The 23,411-nt window shown below is 33.1% G+C and overlaps 1 protein-coding gene across 1 annotated transcript in view; it reads left to right on the top strand.

The window, feature by feature from the left end:
• The window catches only part of COL5A2 (collagen type V alpha 2 chain), a 147,410-nt gene that overhangs the window by 50,206 nt on the left and 73,793 nt on the right, over window positions 1–23,411 (top strand). The window contains exon 2 of the mRNA XM_054476909.2: window positions 19,280–19,504. Coding sequence (XP_054332884.1) covers window positions 19,280–19,504 — 225 coding nt within the window. The remainder of the gene's footprint in view (window positions 1–19,279; window positions 19,505–23,411) is intronic.

Raw genomic sequence — 23,411 nt, 5'->3', positions numbered from 1 at the left:
GTTTAAATGGATGTGTGATACAGATAAGTTGCTCTTCAATTCCTAATTTGAAAATGATTTCCTAAATCATATACTATAACTTGTCCCTTTTGAAATCAAATAGGTGATTTACAAAAGTAAATGTCACCTAGTACCTAGTAGCTTTTGCATGTAAAAGAGAGATTTTAAAAGATGAGAAAAAAAGGAAATTTGACATAAAATTATTATTTTATTTACACCATTTTCTCTTCATTTCTGAATAATTCAAGAAATGTCCCAGAATCATCTCTCAAAATAGAAGCTTGAAAAAAATCCTCATTGAAAAAGTCAGTTTTCAAACATTTTACATATTTCATATTGAAAAACATGGATTTTCAGATTTCTTTAGCAAATCATTTATGGGCTTGGCTCCTTTTAGTGAAATGTAAGGAGTTTTTCCTGCCAATTTATAAAAGCATAGAAAAACAGGCTGAAGACACAGCTGACAACCTTTCAGCTTTAGTATCGCTAGCCATCTGTTTTCTATAAGGTAGTTGTTTATTCTTGTTAAGTTCCCTATGTGAAATGTTTTTCTTTTTTTTTTTTTAATTTTTTTTTATTTTTGGTTTGTGAATTCTACCCAGTGATAAAATTCACCAGGGGACCATAAAGGCACAAATGGAATCTGGGAGAACTTTGAGACTTCTTATATTCACACTAGAATCTCACTTTACTAATCTAAATCAGAGACTTTTTCCCATGGAGATTTATTACCAAAATACCAAAGAGTCCTAACTGATTAAAGCAATTTTAATTCAAGAGGGTTTTCGCCTTACAACAGATGATTATTGAGAGAGATTTCAGGATTGTGGTAGTTTTCGGTGATAAACTTTCCTAAGGAGGCAAGTGCCATTTAGCTTTTCTCTGTTATTATAAGGAAGAAGCAGAAGATATAGTCTTCTCTAACAACTGGACGTAAGGAAGGAAAGGTGCCTAATTGGGAATGATCATTCTAAAGAACAACAGTTTTCTTGTTGCACATCATTGGAGTGCTTATTGTGAAGACGATAGTAATTATTTCTGAATCTGGCATCAAAATACTAGAGATGCTTCTAAAAAATACAAGTTTCCAGTTTCAAAACAAAATCAGAGTCACCAGAAGTAGGGTCTACGAATCAGTATTTTAAAAAGCTCTCTGAGTGATTCTGATGCAAAGCCAGGTTTGAAGAGCACGAACTTAAAAGAAAATCAAGGCTGAAATTAAAAAGAAAAAAACAAAAAACAACAAACTCTTCAATATGAGGGATACACAGCATTTAAAATCACAAACTACATATAATTTTTATGGAACTGATTTTGGATAAAATATTTGAATTACAGAAGAACTGAAAGATCATAAATATATGGTCACAAAAATAACCTGAAGCTTTGGATGGCTTGGAAAGATAATTACTGGGATTTGCCTCCCAATTCTGCAAGCAAAATGCCACCTACTTTTTACAAACATAACTAGCAAGATATGTATGGGTTATATTGGCAGGAGTCACAAAACATACTTCAATGGCTTAAAATGCCTCTTGTCAAGGTGCCCTATAATTAGCTTCAAAAGCCTTCCAGCTGTGATTCCATTAAATACAGATGTATTGCTGTGGGCAGCTAGATCAGGTACTGTGGCATTAATAGGCTTAACTAATTGCTGCAGTGGATTTGTGCAGTATCATATGCTTACTCAGAAAAATTTGCCTTGCCCGCTTTCCTACTCTTACCATTTCTGTTCTTGAAATCTGAGTGCACTTCTGTTTTATGACCTTATTTATACAGACAGACTTGACCTCAGGGCGTTTTGTGGAAGAAGCAGCACTCCTTCTCTGTGATCATAGCCTTATAAATGGATTTTTGTCAATATAATGTAGATTTTTCTCTCCTGCTTCATCCTACTCCAGATTCTGATAGGCCCTATAAGGAGGAGAGAGGTGAGCATGACTCTACATTTGATACACATGTAAATGGATTTGAATCAGGCAAGAGAAATCTGGGAACCTCTGTGCTAAATAATAATGGTTTGTGTCTAAATAACACATACTTATTTTTCAAAGCACTCTCACATCTATTTGATTCTCAGACCAACTTTGGGAAGGGGGTATATTATCCCTATTTTTTAGGTGAAAATAAATGACAATCAAAAAAATTGTAATTTGTCAAATGTTACATAGCAAGTAATTTTCAGTGTTGGTGTGAAAAAGTAAAATAAATAAAAAAGCCTAGGTTTTCTGAACTCCTCAATTTCCATTCCTCCTGCATCGTTTTGCCTCTTAAGGGTTTCCAGTGAGTAGATTAAGAGCCAAAATACATCTGAAAGGCTATTAGTTAGAGCTGCAAATTTGCTTTCTCTTCCTCCATTTCTTCTCATTCTTTTGATTTGGGTTGACAAGATCCTACTCACTCTGAAGATGAAGCCAAAGAAAGAAGACTGAAGGCCATCAGAAATCTGTGGTCCAGACACCTGATGTTGCCATTTTTTCCAACCCTGTCCCTTTTTAACCACTCAATTTTGCTTTCCTTTTCTTTTTCTCTTCTCTTTCCCTGCCTTTTAACTGTATTGAATTACAAATCGTTTCTGGATAAATTCTACTTCTTTCTCAATTCTCAGTTCATACATCACTTCCACAAGAAAAGGTATCCCAATACCCCTACAATGGCTAAGCAATGCTTGTACACACTCCCTTAGCACTCTGAATTTATTTCTGTAAGTTGCTTATCGTTATGCACTTTAGTTCCTTGGTTATCTGATTGTCTTCCTAATTAGGATATAGCTACTTGGATTTAGAGAGATGTCTTTTGTTTTGTTCAGTTTTGGCACCTAAAGAAGAAATGGCACATAATAGGTACTCAGTATTTGTTGGATGGAAAACTATTGTCTCTGCTCATGGCCTTAGCATTCCATGCAGTGCAGTATTTCTGTGGCTATTTCTTTGGAGACCCCAATCTGTTTCCTTACCCTGCCAGGACCACTTCAAATCCCCTATATGGCACACTGGACTGCATATATTTCATTTACTAAATGTGGCCATTTTTGTTACGCTGTTATTAGTCCCTTGGTTTGGAATGCATTTTATTATTGTAATGCTGCCTCTCTAGGGGAAATTAAATTTGACTTACATGCTTTACTAAAAAACCTAATTTATTCTCCTTGAGTTTTAGAAGCCAAAGAGCTGATTTCCTCTTTCCTCTTAAGAAATTCTGCAGAATGTTCCACTTGATGTGCTCTAAGTGCCATGTCACTTTTCTTGAAATTCATTCTTATTTAGCACTATGAAAAGAAATAAAAAACTTATTTTTTAATAACTTTAAGAAAAAAATAATTTCTTTTGGTAATAAACACTAGATATTAACATTTTAAAATAAAAATATTACTTTGGGTTTAATAATCATAACTTAAAGAAATTTTCCATAAACTTCTCATTACACAAAATATTACCATTGGAAAGAATCCACATATACTGACTTTTAGGTAATATGCATTTTGCTACTTTATTATATTGGTTTTTTCCTTTACTAATATTTCTAATATTTAAATCTTAAGATGAACAAGCTGAATGATTGTTAAGTGAAATTAATCTCTAATAAATTTAACATAGTTCCTGTGTAAAAATCAATTTTTAAATTTCTGGAAACTTTAGAACATATATAGTGGAGTCTGTAATTTATCATATGTAGGCTGGTATAAATTAGTGTAAAGTCATGGCTGGGAGAGGGTTATCATTTCAGATTTCATATTCCTGTAAGTTTTGACTAAACTCTTCACCTATCCATCTACAGTTAAAGGAATCCAAAGCCTGGGTCCCATAAGAAATAAGAAACTTTCTCTTAATTTTATGAGATGAGGAAGAATCATGTTGAATACAGTTGTCTCTCAAACAATATGGGGGTTATGGGTGCCAATAACCTGTGCAGTTGAAAATCTACATACAACTTTCAACTCCCCCCAAAATTAACTACTAATAGCCTACTGTTGACTGGAAACCTTACCTGTAACATAAACAGATGATTAACATGTATTTTATATGTTATTTGTATTATATACTATATTCTTACGATAAATGAAGCTAGAAAAAGGAAGATGTTCTTAAGAAAATCATAAGGAAGGGAAAATATATTTATGATTTATTAAATGGATGTGGATCATCATAAATGTAGTCATTCTTATTGTCTTCATTTTGAGTAGGCTGAAAAGGAGGAGGAAGAGAAGGGGTTTGTCTAGGGGTGGCAGAGGTGGGAGGAAATCCCCTTATATGTGGACCCATGCAGTTCAAACCTGTGTTGCTCAAGAGTCAACTGTATGTTAATACTGCTGTATGTGCAATTTGGTGTGGATATGCAGAATAATTTTGTCTATGCCTTAGAATTCCTAATTCCCAGGGAAGTCATTGGTAAATGTAGCTGGACATAAAATAATGCCTCTAAATCTACTTAACTGTTCTATTTACCAATTCAGATACTGTGAATGGCCTTATTCCCTTATGGTTGAACCTCTATAACATCAGAGAAGTTTCTATTGGTGGATACATACCTTGAGTTTCTTTTTGTATCTAGTACATCTTGTCATCTCATTTGATAACGTGGTCCAGTCATGAAAAGTTTGGTTGAGTTAATAATAAATCCCATAGTTCTTTATACTTGATATTTAGCCCGTAAAATTCCATTAAATAATTTTTAGTCATTGCTATTCCATTAACACTATAAGAATATCCAGACTCACTCAGTTATCTTCCATTAAATCAGTATGCAAATGGATCATACTTAGAATGTTTTTATTAGATCATATGCTTTTATTACTATAAAACAAAATGAGCAATTACATTTATTTCATTATTTCTAATCCTTATTGCCAGTCGAATCTATTGTGACTAACCTGACCATTACTAAAAAGGAAAAAATTGAAGTTATAAGTTGGTCCTGGGAGGAAGAGTCCATTTTCAAATCTATAGCAAAGATTAAATTAAAAAAAAAACAAAGGCAAACACAGTTAAGAACTTTTTAAATACTACTTCAGACTTCAGAAAAATGAAAGAAAATGAAAACATGAATGTGATGTAATTTAAAAAGCAGCAGTTGCTAGTTTTCTTTAAATTGTATTTTATAATGTTGAATTTTATTGAATTTTTCCTCAATGACTTTTTTATCATCCCCTGTTTAGTTTAAATGAAATAGCAAGCATAGTGCATTCTGTTTGGTGAACGGAGTCATGTTTATATAATGCAAGCTGAATATTCTGGGGAAAAATTTCATTTCCTGCACCCTATAAACTAATCTAAACAGAACTAAATAATAGTTGGTCTGCAATCATTTACTATCCCTACTCATTAAAATACCTGAAAGACTTATTCATGTCATGGAGATAGTCATTCCCCCATAAATATCCTGTGAGGCCTCAGGAAAGCTAGGGGAAATTTCACCGGATATTAGCATGGTAACATTTGGTGGCTACACAGGCGGAACACCAGGAAATGAAATTTCCACCATTTAGAGTTGAGAAATGAATAGAAAGAATGGGGTTCACAATCTTAGTATATTTTAATTGCTTCTTGTTCTCACACATTTTCTTTTAAAACACCCTTCTTAATCACTTCCTTTTCTCATCTCTAAGGTAAACCATGCTTTACCTGTTTTTTCTTTAACCCAGGCTTCTATTGCTCTTCATTCTTCACAGGAGCTCTATTTGTCACTTTTCCACTCTCTTATTCAAAATCCACATTTAGAGTGTGACTTAAGACTTTTGTACATGTAAATGTGCCATCCCCTTATCTTTTCTCTAACATAGCAGTCTGGTTGTCTAACACAATGTATAATAGTTACGGGCATATATTTTTTTAAAAATTGGCTCTGCCACTCACTAGCTTTGTGATCATGATTGACTCCAAGCCTCTGCCAGGATGGTTGTGAGGACTACGTGGAAAATTTTTATCAGACACTTAGCATAACTCTTAGAACACAATTAATAGCTGCCATTAATATTTCTACTGGGTTATTCTTCCTTAAGATTCACTCCAACATGCCTTAAATAGAGTTTAGAATTTTTAAAATAAAATTTGTTTATCTCTCCAAAACTTTTATTTCATTCAATGTCTAGACCATACACCTGTGTTACTTTGCTAGGGGTGCTTGGTAACAAAGTACCACAAACTGGGTGGCTTATGACAACAGAAATGAGTGTCTGAGTCTCTGTGTCTATTCCCCTCTTCCCTCCTTATAAGGACACCAGTCATATCGGATTATGGGCCCATCATATTCCAGTATGACCTCATCTTAACTAATTAGGTCATCTTCAATGACCTTATTTACAAATAATGTCACATTCTGAAGTACAGAGGATTAGGAATTCAGTATATCTTTTAGCAGGACACAATTTAACCCAAAGTACCCAGTAGCTATTTCTTCCTCCATTCATTTCTGAGACTCTGAAATTATCTTTAAAAATTTTTAGGCCTGGCACGGTGGCTCACGCCTGTAATCCCAGCACTTTGGGAGGCCAAGGTGGGTGGATCACTTGAGGTCAGCAGTTCGAGGCCAGCATGACCAATGTGGTGAAACCTTGTCTCTACTAAAAATATGAAATTAGCTGGGCGTAATGGCACATGCCTGTAATCCTAGCTGCTCGGGAGGCTGAGGTGGGAGTATCACTTGAACCTGGGAGGCGGAGGCTGCGGTGAGCCAAGATTGTGCCATCGTACTCCAGCCTGGGCAACAAGAGCGAAACTCCATCTCAAAAAAAAAAAAATAATAATTAAATACTTTATCCCACCCAAACTTCATCAAACCCTTCGTATTTTCTACCTAGTGTCTTGTGGCTTTACCTCTCTTCTCATAACTGCTGTTTCTCCTAACTCCAGTATAACATTTTCCACTAGTTGCCTTTGGTCTCATTTATTTCTGATTTATCTTTGATTAGGTAGTTACGTTAATATTCCTGAAAGCTTCTTATACATTCTTTTATTTATTACCTTTATTCATTTATTCAGCAAGCATTTCTTGTATTAGGCACTTTAATACACTCATGATATAGAGAGAAATTAAATGTTTTTCATTCTCAAGAAATGTACAGCCCAGTAGAGTTTATATGCAAACAAACCAATAAGTGTAATAGAATGTTGCAGGTATTTGCCAGGTGTACGGATAAGGTGAGATGAGGGCAAGAGAAGAGAATGACCAAATTCCATGTGGGCATGTCATTAAAACTTTCCTAGTCGAAGAGGTATCACTTGTACCAAGTATTCTCATCACCTCCTTTTTTGATAAATTAAATCATCCCCTCCTGAAGCTATGTACATGTTTTCCTCCCTCTCTATTCCTGTTTTAGGTGGTTCCCTGCCTTTTTCCCAGGCAGAGTTTTCCTTACCCCCACCATCTCAAATACATTCTATTTTTCAAGGCCTGCTTAAGAACCCACTTCTACTCACTCCTTCTCAGATAATTTCAGCTTATAGTGATACCATCTTTTCAGATTTCTTATTTGTAATTCTCAAACCTAGTACCTTATATAAACTATTTGCTACCTCAACTAATTGTGGTCATTGAAGAAACAACTGGATAGAAGATACTTTACATTTTGAATGTTCTTAGTAAATATTTGTTAAAAGAGTGATTTTATAAACTTTCCTCTAAGCTCCTCTGGAGTAGCTTGTGTGTCTTTAACTTTTGTATCTTTCTTCCATGGGATATAGTCAGGCATACAGTAAGTAGATTCAATAAATACTTAAGTAATCTATGAAAATGAGTATAAGTGGATGTGCTAAGTATAAGTAAAATAAACTTTTAGTATGGGTATTTAATATCTTACTTCACAGTGTTTTCTAAATTACAAAAGTCAGCTTCTTTCAAACTAGACATTATACTATTTTTTTGACTTCCTAAAATGTCAAAACACAATAATCCAGAATTCTGTATCTACAGTTGAAGAAAGACTGTGGAATTGGACCTAGAAAAATGCTTTTATTGTTTGTTTGTTTGAGACGGAGTCTTGCTCTGTCGCCCAGGCTGGAGTGCAGTGGTGCAATTTTGGCTCACTGCAAGCTCTGCCTCCCAGGTTCACGCCATTCTCCTGAAAAATGCTTTTATAGTTTGTCCCAGTGTGGCTACAGTGAGTTAGTCATTGCCAACAAATGGTTCCTGCCATGTTGCTGTGCACCACTGTCTTGGCTTCTGGTCTGCTGGCCCGCACCACCACAAGAGCCCCACCCCTCCTCCAAGGCACCTTCCCATGGACGTACCAGTTGGTTTAGAAATAAGAGTGCTGTTGTTTTACCCTCAGGCAAAGGAAGAGATGGTAAAGAAGTTAAAATCAGAGTCATGGTTGAGAGGGAGTACCTGGGCTCCTTCAGATCCATCCTGGCCAGTTGGTAGAGAGAAGGAATCTGTTGCCAGTTACCAGCAAGGAGCCAGGAGTAACAATATTATACACCTTGGAAATGAATTTTTGGAAAAAACTGCTTTGGATTTTAATTTTCTCACTTTAAAAAAAAGCAACTCCAAAAACAATAAATTAAAGAAACGAAATAAGGAAGTTAAAGAACTCAAATCCCAGAACTCTTTTGACTTCTCTGACCTCCAGCCTAGATGATATGCCCTTCCTGCATGTTCCCACAACAACCAAGGTTTGCCTATAATTTTATATTTAAAGAATTATGTTCTAATAATCTATTACTGCACTGGTTCTCTCAGTAGTCTGTAAACTCCTTAAAGGTAGAAAGGAATTCATTACTTTAACTGTATTCCCAGTGCTTGGCAAAATAACAGATAAATATTTGTTGAATAAATAAACAATATTATCAAAATGCATACATTATGTTATTTTGATGTTTGCTTCAAGAATAAATGTATTTATTTTATGATTTGAACACATTCTTAATGCCAAAGGTGTTGGAAGACTAAAACATACAGGGAGGACTGAAACTCACACAGAGGATTTCAAAACTGTGGCCTTAGCCATTATTATGGCTGGTATATTCTGAGGGATCATTGAATGATTTGCATTTATGGGTTTCCACTTTCTCTCTGCTATGTATCCAGACTGTCTTGGTGTCTAAGGGTTTAAAATATGTTTCATTATCAAATAGGACACCAAAGGAGAATCAATAGATGATGTACTCATAAGTGAATGTAATGTTATTCTGTATTCTGTTCACCCTTACTAATTTGAAGTTTGCTTTTATAAACAGAATTTTATATTTCCGTAATGATTGAAGGTTGTTTTTGTTTTGGATTCTAGGAAATCCTCAGGTTGATGTTCCCCAGACTTAGCTATAATTAATGAAAATAAACAGCATTAGACAAAACCTCTCAAAACACAGAGGAAGATTTCCAGGATAAGGACCAATAATTCAAAAGTCCCCAGGATACATATAGGTTAGAGAAATGAAGAAATAGAATGAGTTTATGAAGTTTCAGTGTGTATGTAATTTTTCCAGAATGCACTAGTGAAATACACATATGAGCAAAATTATTCTACAAAAAATTCATTATCTTTTGCAGCTTCTGTATATTTTGGTTGTTTTTGGCAAGGAAGTTGAACTCCAAATGTCTCATTCTCTGATCCAAAGTTTGCTTTGTACTAAACAAGTATTTAATGAAATTGTTATTATTTGCTAGATAAATAACTATCAATTAAATGGATTAACTAATGCCTCTATTCCTTTTTCCAGATTGACAAATTTAGGATGAGCTTTCAAACACATTTTAAAGCAAACTTATTTATGACATCTTTAAATATTTCTTTTCTGCAAAAGTAAAGGCTCATGTTTTATCTTTTTCTATATGTTAACAAGTAGAAAAATTGAGGCACACTTTTCATTTATTAATTTAGTAATAACCAGTTGACTAGTAAACAACTTAGTTAATCTTTTGTCCAAACTAAATTTTATACTCCTTAGTTTAGGAAATGTTATACATTTTTCTCCTCTGATCTCAGCATGTGCTAATGACTGTATTAGCAAGAAATAAGTATTCTGTAGTTACTTGGAATTAAGCAAATTATTGAAAGATTTTAGAAACTTTAAATCTTTCCACAGGTATTTAAAGAAAATGACAAGAGTATCATTTTCCTTTATAGATATTTTATTCATAGTCACCATGTTTAAATAAATGAAAATATGAATTATACAATAATGATAAAATTCAGAATTTAAAAAAATGAATGAGTAACATTAAGTAATAATCTAAAACTTTTGAAATTCTAATAAAGTTTGCCCATGTTTACTTGTTAAGGAAAATAGCAACTTCTTAGAAGCACATGGATTTGTAGGTGAAAAATCTCCGATTCATTCTTTGTATTTTCCCTAATAGGATAAAGAAGTATCTTCAGGTTAATTCTGTTGTTTTCTGAAGAAACTTGTAAAACCTCCTTCTTGACATAGTAAAGTTATATGGAAAGAAGATGATTGTCTCATCCTCCTTCCTCTCTTCATCCTCCTTGTCTGTTTGCTTTTCTTGTCTTTTGTTCTCCCTACAGAGAAGTGACCCAATGAAGAGCTTTGCTGTGCATTTAAAAAGTTATTGATATAACTTTCCAGTAAAAGCAACAACTCTCTTTCTCATACCAAGTATGACTATGGCATTTGGCTGGTTTTGAGATTCAGAGCATATTGAGTTTTGATCTTAAACATGCAATAAATAAATTGGCTTCCATACAATTATGCAAATTATAAGGGATAAACTAAATATAAAGATTAAGAGATGAATTTAGGTTCTGAAATAACAAGTACAGTTTTATTTAAAGATTCTATTACCTGTTCTGGAAGTGACTTGGAAAGAAATGCCAGAAAGAAGAGTAAAATCTAGTTTTAGTTTTGTTCTTCAGCAAAATCACTTATTTTTTTAATAGCTAGAAAATAGATGTAAATTATATCTATGTAAAGCAGAACAAAGCTGAATACTAATTCAAGTCACTAGATATTTCCAAGAGCATAAAATTAGAAATTGGCCTTCGGGATGACAGCACTAGTCTCCCTTCACCCCATGCCTCCAGAAGTGAGCTCCAGAGGGAATAATGCAGAAAGAGGCATCCCTTTAAATTCCTATTAGAAATTTTCTTCAAAATATTTTAGAATCCTTGGTAGTGAAATGAATGGGATCAAAGGGCCATTGAGAACTGTGGAATGTTTGGTGGATTGTAAAAGAAATTTCAACTTGCTCAAGGCAAGGGCAGAGAATAAAGAATGAATTGGAAGAAATAAGCTGACTACAATGTCTGGATTTTCTCTAGAGGCCCTAAATATTCTTCTGTATCAGGGAAAATTGAAAAAGCAGGCAAAATGCAGCTGCAAAGACATAATAAAATAGAGTTAAATTGATTCTAAAATGTTTTATGTAAAATATTTAATTTTATACTCATTGAGGATACAATAATGAATATTCTCTTAAAATACAATAATAATTATTTTCAATTACAAAAATGAGTAAAAATATATGAAATATATGCTCTTCTTAGGATATAATGTCTGGAATAAATGATAATACATCATATTCCTATAATTCTTGGTATTTTAAAGCCTTGTAGGTTTGGCCCACATTTAAATAAGCAGCTAAAATGGCGCTTCTCTAAAAATCAGGTAACAGCCCAGGGTTGAAGCATATCATTTTGTATTCAATGTGGCCTAGATTTCTTACTTGGTATTCTTAACAATTGACTTTAGATATAAAAATCCCTTTTTATATACAAAAGAATATTACAAAATGACTTTACCATATAAAGCTTCTTAAGCAAACAACTAATATTCAATAAATTAATTCAATAAATACTTCTTGAGCATTTACTATGATCCTGACACTATTCTAGGATATCAGGATATATCAACAAAGGAAGCAAAATAAATTATATGTGTTCTCACAGAGCTATAATTCTATCATGGGGTGACAAAAAATAAACATAATAAATTCAATATATAGTAGGCTTGAAAGTGATAACTACTACATTAAAAGAAAAAAAAAGAGTAAGAATTAGTGAATTGAGAGTGTTATGGTTGTATGTGTGTGTAGTCATGTGCAATTTTTTTGGTAAGGTGACTAGAGTAGGTAACATTTGAGCTAAGATTGGAAGGAGATGAAGGAAATCTGGAATGTGGATACTATATATTACTGAATATTTACTTCTCCTTTGAAAGAGAAACAACTAAGCTGATTTTTGGCTCTCCTGTTTGTCTCAAGCAATATTAGGCTAGGAGAGATTAAGTAGACATCATTCAGAACAATTACAAATTTTTCATGCATTTAGGTAGGCAGACACATTTGGCATAGATCTGTACCAAACTTACTCACTGAGGATTAATATTTAAGATTAGAACTAAGGTTGGCTATAAAAATTACTGCTGAAATTTCTAGTGTATAGATTATAGAGTTGGCTCAATTCTCTTTGTGGTGTTTTGCAGCTATTTAGTAGTTTGAGGTATGTGGGAAAAAAAAATCTATGTCAAATGCATTAGCAGACTGAAATCTGCTCTTCCAGACAGAATTGTAGATGAGCATTGCATGTGCAGTATGTGTAGTTTTAGTTTCACATTTTGGCCACAGTCATTTAGATTTCCCAATGATACATGGAAAAAAACTTAAGTAGTACCTAATATGAGAGTTTTTCCTTTCTATTTTTTCCATTTTAAGTAAAGTAAAAACAGCAGTTTTACTAGTTAACTGAAAAACTTTGCTTATGAGATTGGAAAACATTTAATGGTTGCACTAAAGAAACCAACCACCTTCACAGACAGTTTATCAAATTTTTTAAATTCATATGCTCACTGAAATGCATTGAAATGAAGCTTTCTATGAATTGTCTCCTTTTTAATTTTTCAGATTTCAAGGAAAATTTTCAAAATTGTCATTATATTGCTTTAGAATATAAAACATGATTGTCCTTAGTGGAACAGAAATTTAACTCAGCTCAAATAATTATTGCATGCCTACTCTTGTTCAGTTGGTAGAAGGAAAAAGAGGAGCAGGGCACAGAAAAAGTAATAATTTGGATAATTATCCTAAAACCAGATTTAAGCTTGCGGGGCTCCCTAGAAAGTAAAAGTCTTTGTAGTGGATTGAAGAACAGAAGATGTAAAACCCCATAGGCCTGCCCCATACATAGTTATCCTCCCACCATCCCACAGATCTTGAGGCTGAGACAGAAAAAAATTGTCAAAGTATGTAATAGATCCCCCCTCAGCTATCCCTGGTGGCTTCATATGTATCTAACTTTTAAAACTTGAGAGTCGTTTAAGGAAAGCAAAATGAGGAATGTGGAATTTTTGGCATCTCCTCTGCATGGTCTGAAGAAGGAATTGAATGCTGTCCCTCTTCGTCTTTCCCTTCTAATGATAAACAGTGCCCTAGAGCAGAAGGAAGGGAAGGATTTCCTTGGTAGGTTCTCTGGCACCCCATCCAGCAGCCCATGCTCTGCTGTGCATTACTAAAGGCAGCATCTGTGGCATCCAGACCGACACGTGGGCTGCTTTATTACCTCCTCCTTTGTCCCACAAGGCATTCTCTCTCCACTTCATGAGGCCACCAGCTGACAGTGTCATGATTATAGTCCCTCAAAGACCTTTACAGTCATAGAAACTTTAAGTAATGGTAGCCCAGATCTTCAGAATCCCAAAAGGGACCTAAGTCAGTTGGGTCAGGAAGGCTGAAGGGTTGCTGTAGCTTTCTGAAGATTGTTCTAAAATATGAACTGTTGTGACTGACACAGTCTTCTTCCTTTCTGGTCACACAGAGGCCTGAATGTCAGGGACACACCTCGTAAGAACCACCAAGTGACCATTCCCTTTCATTCAAAAAAGGGTTCCTAAGAGCACATCCTCTCTGGAAAGATTAGGGAAGGAGGAAAGAGAGCTAAAAGTGCTTATCTTTTTAATAGGCATATCAATGAACTAGTTCCTTACTTTCCTCATTCACATCTGCATTCATTGATGCTACGCATACATTTATCAAAGACGGATTATATAACATTAAATGTGAAGGTTGCTGAGGTAAACACAGTTCTGGCTATCGAGGAGCTCACAGTCTCACAGCTCACAGGGGAAAATGATCAGCACAAACCTTTGTCTGAATAAGAGATTTAAAATTTTTATAACACGTGTGTGCTGTGTATTATTTCTGCTTGGAAGAACTTTAGTTAATGGCTAGAGAATAGCTAACATAATTTTAGGGACTTTTATTTCATATATTTTTCAAAGCCTTTAAGTAGACTCCAATAATTTAATATGCAAATACAATCATCTCTCTTGGCCAGTCCAAGGTTTCAATATGGCCGTTTGTATGCAGGCTTTTTTTTTTTTTTTTTTTTCCCCACAAGTATAATTGTATGAAAAAATGTGGATGCAGGGCATAACATATAGTTGGCAAGCTGCAATTGTGATAATTTAGTTTCTAATTGTTATAATAAGATGGTGGATTTGGTCTGCCATCTAGTGATTAAGAACTGAATTCTTACAACTAAATTTAAAAGCACTTAAGATTTATGAGAAGAGAAATCTATGAGGATATATGAGAAACATAGAAAAATTGAGTTGATTTCAAATAAAATGTGATCAGATAAAATACATCTCTTTTCTGTAATATATCAGTGCCAGAATTTTTGTGGGAATGACTTCACAATGGATTCAATTTATTGGAACATTTGGTGAGGGTAAAAGAATCTTGTAGGTTGGGAGATAAAAATTTTGGAAGTTAAAACACCATGAAAATTACAAAATAGTGATGATATTATCAGATTTCTACCAGTCCTAATCAATTTTAGGAAAGTTAAACATAAACAGCAAAAAATACAAGTAATGCAAAATTATAGTTTTGGCGTTCTTTTTTAGATTATATAAAAATATTTGTTTATCCAATTTTTAAATTTAAATTTTATTTTTATTTTAAGTTCCAGGGTTTATGTGCAGGATGTGCAGGTCTGTTACATAGGTAAACGTGTGCCATTGTGGTTTGCTGCACCTATCAACCCATCACCTAGGTATTAAGCCCAGCATGCATTAGCTATTTTTTTCTAATTCTTACTAATGCTCTCCCTTCCCCAACCTCACCCTACCGCATGACTGGCCCCAGTATCCAGGTATTTTAAGAAACATTTTTTTATTTTTATTTTCTTTTTTAGTCCTGGGCCTTGAATCTAAGCTTTGGACGTCAGCTTGGGTTAATTTTATGATTTGGATGGAGAAATCAGGAGGACGGAATTGAATTTCTCAGAATGTCATTTGAAAATTTTTGTTATTTTATACTGTATTGTCATTTATAAAATAATCCTATTATGACAACTTTACTGCAATATTTTTCAACAAATTGGCTGCAATTTTGCTTTCTATTTTACTTTTCTTTTCGTTTAAGTAAATGTCTGTGTAGAAAACAGAAGGGACAACTTAATCATATGGTGTACAACTACCATGTAGATCCGTGAAAACTGCAAGACACCCTGTATTTTCTACCCACTGTTTCTTTGTACATGTCTTTCATTCAGACATGAACAATGAGAGTTCACTGAGTTTTTGAGTCCTCTGTGATGTGTATGGATTCTTGTCTGAGTGAAGAGAAGACAAGGTTTAACAGTGAATGTGGTTTTTCATCTCCTTGCTATTTAAAAGCATTCCAACTAACTTTCCACATCATCTTAAATTTAATTATAAATTCTCAGGAGAATGGAACCCATGATGACTCAGAGTATAAAACTAACCTTTAACATTATCATTTAAAGAAAGTAATCCAGTGGCCCACTTCTTTGCCCCTTGAGTTGAAGTTATGTTGTCTTAAACTTTCAGAAAGAAACTGCCCTTCTAGGTGTTAACACAAGACTGAGACAGTGTGTCTTTTTATTCCAACCCTAAAGGAACCACAAGGAACAAGATAAGCTACTCTTTGAAGAGTCTTTCACATATTTTAATATTTAATTGACATTATTACGTGTCATCTTGTTTTTGTTTTTCATATTCTCTGCTTCCAAATATCTAATTATTCCATCAGCAATATATATCCTCATATATAATATCTATCCAATAATAACATATTTTGTTATAATAATTCATTTGATAAATCTTCAGGGGATAACTTATCCTGTTCTGTATGGCTCCTTCAAGATTTATACAATAAACAAACATATATTATATAATTAAAATTATATAGTAAGTTAATTATATTCATTTATTATATAACAAATATAGCACTCCACAATGTTATATATATATAAAACATACATATATTGTTATATGTGTAACGTATATAATATATATAATACTACGCGGTAATATATATTTTGAGGACAGAAAGGAACACATATGCTTCCTTCTTGTCTTTTCTTTTTGTGAGTCAGGATCTCACTCTGTTGCTCAAGCTGGAGTGCAGTAGCATAGCGTGCCCATAGCTCACTGCAGCCTAGAACTCCTGAGCTAAAATCATCCTCCTACCTCACTTTCAGAGTAGCTGGAGCTACAGGCACGTGCCACTATGCCTGGCTAACTTTTAAATTTTTGCAGAGGTAGTATCTCACTATATTGCCCAGGCTGGTCTTGAACTCTTGGCCTCAAGCAATCCTCCCACCTTGGCCTCCCAATGTGCTGGGGTTGTAGGTGTGAGCCACTACACCCAGCCACATATGCTTTCAATATTTTGCACAATTAGTACTAGGCACATATGCACTTAATTCCCAGCACCCCCACCCAAGAGTGTGTAATGAGAGAAACAAGCTAATTGAAGTAGTATCTCATTTTCAGGTAATAGCATTTAACATTTGTAAGTGGATATTTCCTTCTCAATCATAAAACTTAATGAGCAAAGTTACTCTTAAGTTATCCACTTCATGGAATTGTTCAGTGAACTATGGACATAAGCCCATTTTTATACAGGTTGTGTCTTTGGAAATGTTCTTCATGGAATTACACTGCGTTAAAGTGATATTTCATCTAAAAGTCACACTGTTTATTTGATGAATACATTTCTCATTTTTTCAAAATAATCTTCCAGAAAAGCATATGAAAACATAATTTCTGTTTTCCCCTTGGTTTTAAATGAGTATAATAGCACTATGGAGATAGAACTAATACTGTTTTGTTGATTAGATATGTATTATGTGATACAAGTCTTTTAATGAAGATAAAACAGATTAGAAACTTAGTCCTCATCTTATAAAACAGCACAGAAACCATTAGGATATAGTAGTGTTACTCTCTGAAAGCAATTTTGCATTTGCCAAATATCTGTGATGAAAGACTAAATATATAAAGCAGAGTATTCCACAGGACAGTGAGAAAAATGTTTTTATTCCAGCTTTATTAAGGTATAATTGACAAATAAAAATTATATAAAGTGGATTTTTGTATTAATATCTGTATTATAAACTAAAATAATTTTCATATGTAGCTTTGCATTATTATTTGAATATATTTATATGCCAAATGATAATATCTTTCATAAACTGATTACAACTACATTAAAACATCTTTTTATGAAGTACAAAGTTCATGCAGTGCAATTAAACTAGTTTACCATAGTTTAGATTCATTCATTATATCCATCCAGTAGACAAGTATTTATTAAATGGCTGTTCTATGAAAGGTATAGCATCAAGCTTTAGAAATATAATGATGAGGCTGGGCACAGTGGTTCACACCTGTAATCCCAGCACTTCGGGAGGCTGAGGCGGGTGGATCGCTTGAGGTCAAGAGACCAGCCTGGCAAACATGGCGAAACCCCGTCTCCACTAATTCAAAAATTCGCTGGGCATGGTGGTGGGCGCCAGTAATCCCAGCTACTTGGGAGGCTGAGGCAGGAGAATTGCTTGAACCCACGAAGCGGAGGTTGCAATGAGCTGAGATCACGCCATTGGACTCCAGCCTGGGCGACAAGAACAAAACTCCATTAAAAAAAATAATAATAAATAAATAAATAAAAGAAATACAGTGATGAACAAGACGCCTAGTCCTTACTTTCATCTAGTTTTTCTCTAGTGAGGGAGATAAACAAAAATAAAAAATTAATACTCATTCTAATAAACTTCCTGGGGGCAGTGATTTTTGCCTATTTGTTCACGTTTTAGTATCTCTTCAATTACCTAGCATATAATACACAATGAATGAATGAATAAATGAATGAATGGCTGAGTGAATGAGTTCTTTGAAAAGGTCTGTGAAAAATATCAATTGGGTAAAGGAAGTCTAATTTTTGCAGGGTAGTCAGAAAAGAATTTCGCGGGGAGATGACATTGAAGTAAGTAATGATAGCCATGTGGGCCTGGGGTGAAGGAAGGAGAGGTAGTGCTGGGCAAAAGTGGTCAAATTGTGCAAGAAATGGGAAAGAAGGTCTTTAGCCTTTATAGGTAAGTTTTGAATTTAAGTAGTTGGGAAGTTCTTGATGTATTTAAGCAAGGATGATTTGATCCACATTATGTTTTAAAATTCTATAGTATTTCTTATAAAATCACAAAGTTAATGATGTAATATATGTGTTTACCTGTTAGTAAATGTATAATAGAACTGCTCTTGTGCGATATGTGTACACACACACACACACACACACATATATGTGTGTGTATTTTCCCAAACTTTCTTAAATTGTAATGTAAATGTAGAAAAGCACTAGACAAATATATATTAACTCACTGTATTATTTTGGCTATGGTTTTCCTTAATTAATTTTGATGCAAACATAATTAACTTATTATCTGCATAAGTTTTGCATTTCTGCCACAGTTGAGTAAACACCATCAATTTAGGATATCAAATGGAATTCTATTCCATGAAATGGGACATGGTTATACTTTTTTACTGTACATTTAAAAATAATTTTAATAAAAACATATACCTTTTCCTTTTTTGAAGTTTTTTTCTATGGTACATGAAAACATACTGTCTCCTGTTGTGGAATTTATTAAAGTTTCCAGTGAGTTGCAAATCATAATAGGGTTCACCAAACATTCAAATTATATATTCTCCTTTGAACTATTCATTTTCTCCCCATTTTCAGATGGTTCTCTTTTATCCCTCTTTATTGATATTCTCATATTTCATCATTCATACCTTCAAGAATAAAATCTTGAAGGAAGCATTATCTGGTTAAAAATATACCTCCATTGTATCACTTTTATTTCTTCCCCTATCATGCAAGGATACATTATCATTATTTCTTGGTGAATTACATATTATTTTGTTATGAAATGAAATCAGTTCATCTGTGTTTGGCTCCTTGGAAGGTTACTTCTTAGTCCAGAATTTTTTAGAATCCACAAGATGGCTCACCTTTTATTTTCTCAGTTCTATAATTTCAGATTACTAACCTCTTCTTTCTTTTCTTCTTATTTTAGAAGGATATGGTGAAGAAATAGCCTGCACTCAGAATGGCCAGATGTACTTAAACAGGGACATTTGGAAACCTGCCCCTTGTCAGATCTGTGTCTGTGACAATGGAGCCATTCTCTGTGACAAGATAGAATGCCAGGATGTGCTGGACTGTGCCGACCCTGTAACGCCCCCTGGGGAATGCTGTCCTGTCTGTTCACAAACACCTGGAGGTGGCAATACAAATTTTGGTAAGAATGTTTAGGGCCAACTCATAATTGATCCAGTTACTCACCTTTATAGTTGCAGTGTTTTTCACTTTCAGCGTTCAGCAACTCAAGAGAATAATTAAGCAGCTTTTTCGGTGGCTTTTGGGGTTAATGATTAATGATTTTGCTTACTCACTTTATCTAAAGTTAGATAGAAGCAGACAGTAATTTCCTGTCTTATTAAATATCTGAAGCATTTGAGGCTGAATTCTGGTGGTTATGTCTAATCTGAGAATTTCTTGAATCACTTAAGATGATCATTTGTTACCATAGGCATGATGAGTGCCTCCAAGTTATTTTTCAGTTTCCCTTTAAGTCCATTAATGCCTGAGAGAAGATCTAGAAAACACATTTATCTACAATGATGCCAACTTTGTCCTAGTGAATGGAATACTTATTCCTAATGTAATTTAGTGCCACAGCACCCTGTATTACATTGGCTCTTAAATGCAGAATGCTTTTCATGTTGGCTAGGTAAAGAATGAAATAGATTTCCAGGAGAAAAAATAATATAAAGTAAAACTTTTAAAACTTCTTTGAAGAAAAAGTTTCTGTGTTTAACAGATATTACGTATTTCAGTATGAGTACATATTTTAAAGATACATGTTAGGGAAACAAGTTTATATTTATAGGTTTCAATAAACAAGGTAAGAGCGATATTAAACTTTCTGGTTATTTATGTTAGCAGTCATGAGACTTCTAATTCATCATTGTCAAGACAATATCAAGGCTTTATTTTTTTTTCAAAATTTCATTGCAAATAACAGCAAATGCAATAAAGGTTTCAACAGTATGTACGTGGAAATAGATAGCAACTTACCTTTTCTCTGCTTCTTGAACAGAAACAATGTGCCTTGGATAAATACCTACACTCACTTTTCAGTAATGTAATAAGAAATATATAAAAGAAAGAATTAAAACCAAGACATATAAGAGCTACCCAAAGCAAATACAATCATCAAAGAAGCCCAGGAATAAAGTAAAATTAAATCCGTGAGGATAAGTCAATAGCAAATGGGAACAATGGTGGCAAATATCAGAAAACACACCAAAATGTACAGTCTCCTTCAAATAGTTGGTCTAGGAGCTGGCAATTGCATTATACACAGATACCATAAGATAAAAAGTGGTTGAGTTCAGCTAAATTTACGAGATAAAGAACACACCAGAAAATATATTGCTATAGACCACGTGAAAATTCTGACCTATCATTTTACCGTGAACCAAAAAAAAAAAAAAAAAAAAACTTAATAAAGTAATTCTCTTTAAGAAAGAAGGCTATAAAGTAGAAAAAAGTAATGGTCAGAAAATAAATAGAAGGAAAATCAAGTCATGAAGATGAATTAGGAGGGATCATAAGGAGAGTTGATATTACACAAAATAAAGCAAGGACCATGAGAATAGGAAAATAATGAATTACAATTTTTAAAGAGTTAAAAAATAATAGATGTAGAAGGCAAGCAAGGGATAACCCTGAAGATGGGCACCCAAAGAAAAAATTAATACAATTGAGTAGAACAAATAACAATATAATACAAGAAAAATTTTATGAAGTAAAATAAAACTTTAATGTCAATATTGAAATAGCAACCACATGTCTGAAAAATTGACCTAAAAGAGTTAACAGAGACATATGTAACTTAATAAAGTCATTAAACTTTAAAGATAAATAAATACTTCTTTAGAATGTCAAAGAATCAGAACGGATTATTTCTCAAGGGAAAAGTTATTAAGACTGGTCACAAATTTCTCCACAGTATCCAGTGTCAGAAGACAGTGGAGCAATATATACATATTTCTTAAGGAGAGAATATGGTTAATTAAAGTTAAATGTAAATCCATTCTCTCCTTGAAATATAAAAGCTACAGAAAAAACATTTCTCTGGGGATATTGTTTCTATAAATTTCTCAGGGAAACTACCATAGGCTAAATGCAAGGCAACCAAGAGTGAATTGAGGAAACTGTCAAAGAACTTATGTGAGCATTTATTATATTTAACTCTAGAAAAAGACTAAAACAAAAGTGTAAGTTAGGGTGACAGATGGGATTGTAAATATTATAGCTTCTGACAATGCGGAAATAATTATAAAACATATATAATGAAAGGGGGAGGCAAAAGAAAGTATGAACTAGAGTAAGTTTGGTAATTCCTCATCTTTAAAGGTGAAAGTCAGATAATATCATTCAAACCCGACAAATCACATGAACAAAGTAGTGGCACATTTAACACTACAAAAATAAATGCTAAAAATAACATTTCCTTGTTAAAATTGAATGCTAGAAGAAAACCTGAGGGGCATGTAAGAAAAAAGAAAACTGTCAATTTTATCATTGCTCATTTTAGTGGAACTAATAGAAACTGTCTAAACAAATATAGATCTATGAGTAATGTAAAAGAATGTTAACATAATTTAACAGAATATGGAATATAATTGGTAGAACTAATATATAAATCTTTTTAAACATAAGAAGTTCTAACACATCAAAGATACTTGAAAACAGTGAAACATTTTATTTTTAAAATTTTAATGAAAAATCATAGTTCTATGCTTATATAAATAAAAAGAAAGAATAAAAGTATGTGCATTTAGCGTCTTTCTCAAAAAGTTAAAAAGAATCAACAAAATAAACTGAAAGTAAGTGGAAGAAAAAAATTGTAAAGATAAAAACAGAAGTTGAAAAGTGAGAAAACTGAAATATAGTAGAAATAATATGTAAATCCAAAACATGGTCCTATAAAAACCCAACCAAAAGATCTAACCTAAAGCAAAAAATGATAAAGAGAAAATTACCTAATGAAAGTAAAACAACATGAAAGAATCATTAAGAGGTCCCTTTATTCAACTGTATCTTCATAAATTTGAAAACCAATATGAAATGAATAATTTTCTAAGACAATGTAATTTACTAAGACTAGCCCTGGTAGAAAGAGAAAATCTTAGAACATGGGTTTTCTTAGAAGAAACAGAGAAATTTGTAAAGCAGCTAGATTCCCAAAGCAGCAAGTCCAGGTGTTTTCACGGTTGTGTCAAACAACTAAAAGGTCTTAAAAAGAAATCAGATGGTTTTAATGCTTTTAAATCCTCTTCTTGAACATTGAAAAAGACAGCAAACTTTCAAAGTTTTGCTATGAAGGAAGTATATTATTTACAGCAAAAGTAATAACAATGACACACACAAAAAACTATGAACTGATCTTATAAATTTTTTTACAATTCTAAATAAAATATTAAGTCTATTAGCATATTAAGAGAGTAATTAGTCATGAAAAAGTGGAGATTATTCCACAAGTGCAAAATAATTGACTATGAAGGAAGCTATTGATAATTATCTTAACAGATCTATGAAGAGAAAATATATGAATTCTTTCATAATTAAAGTAAAAGCATTTGACAATGATCAGTAAATACTTTTGATAAAGACAGTTACTAACTTGGTAATAGATGATATTAACAATAAAATATTTACAACTCAACTTAAAAGTTTCATTATGCTTAATACTAAAAGCATCCCTACTAAACACAAAGATAGAATGAGTATCCATTATCACCATTACCATTTAACAGTACTGAATGTGCCTGAATAAATAATTTGACATTAAAAAAAGAAATCAGAGGTTTCAAAAATCTAAAAAGAGGAGCAAAAACTATCCATTTGCAGAAAATACAATTGTATGCTTACAAACCTATTAAATTGAGTAAAAAAAAACTACAAAAAAAAGAATTTAATAATACATGAGAGTGCAAAATTAACAAGCAGAAATTAATAGATTTACTATCTATAAACAATTACATCATAGAAGAAATAATAGGAATAAAAATTCCTCATTTGTAATAGCAACAGACGCTTAAGGATAAACATAACACAAAATATATGAGATCTGATGA

This window comes from Pongo pygmaeus, chromosome 11, assembly GCF_028885625.2.
Source record: "Pongo pygmaeus isolate AG05252 chromosome 11, NHGRI_mPonPyg2-v2.0_pri, whole genome shotgun sequence".
In the NCBI taxonomy this organism is placed as follows: domain Eukaryota; kingdom Metazoa; phylum Chordata; class Mammalia; order Primates; family Hominidae; genus Pongo; species Pongo pygmaeus.
This window is presented reverse-complemented; position numbering and strand designations above follow the sequence as displayed.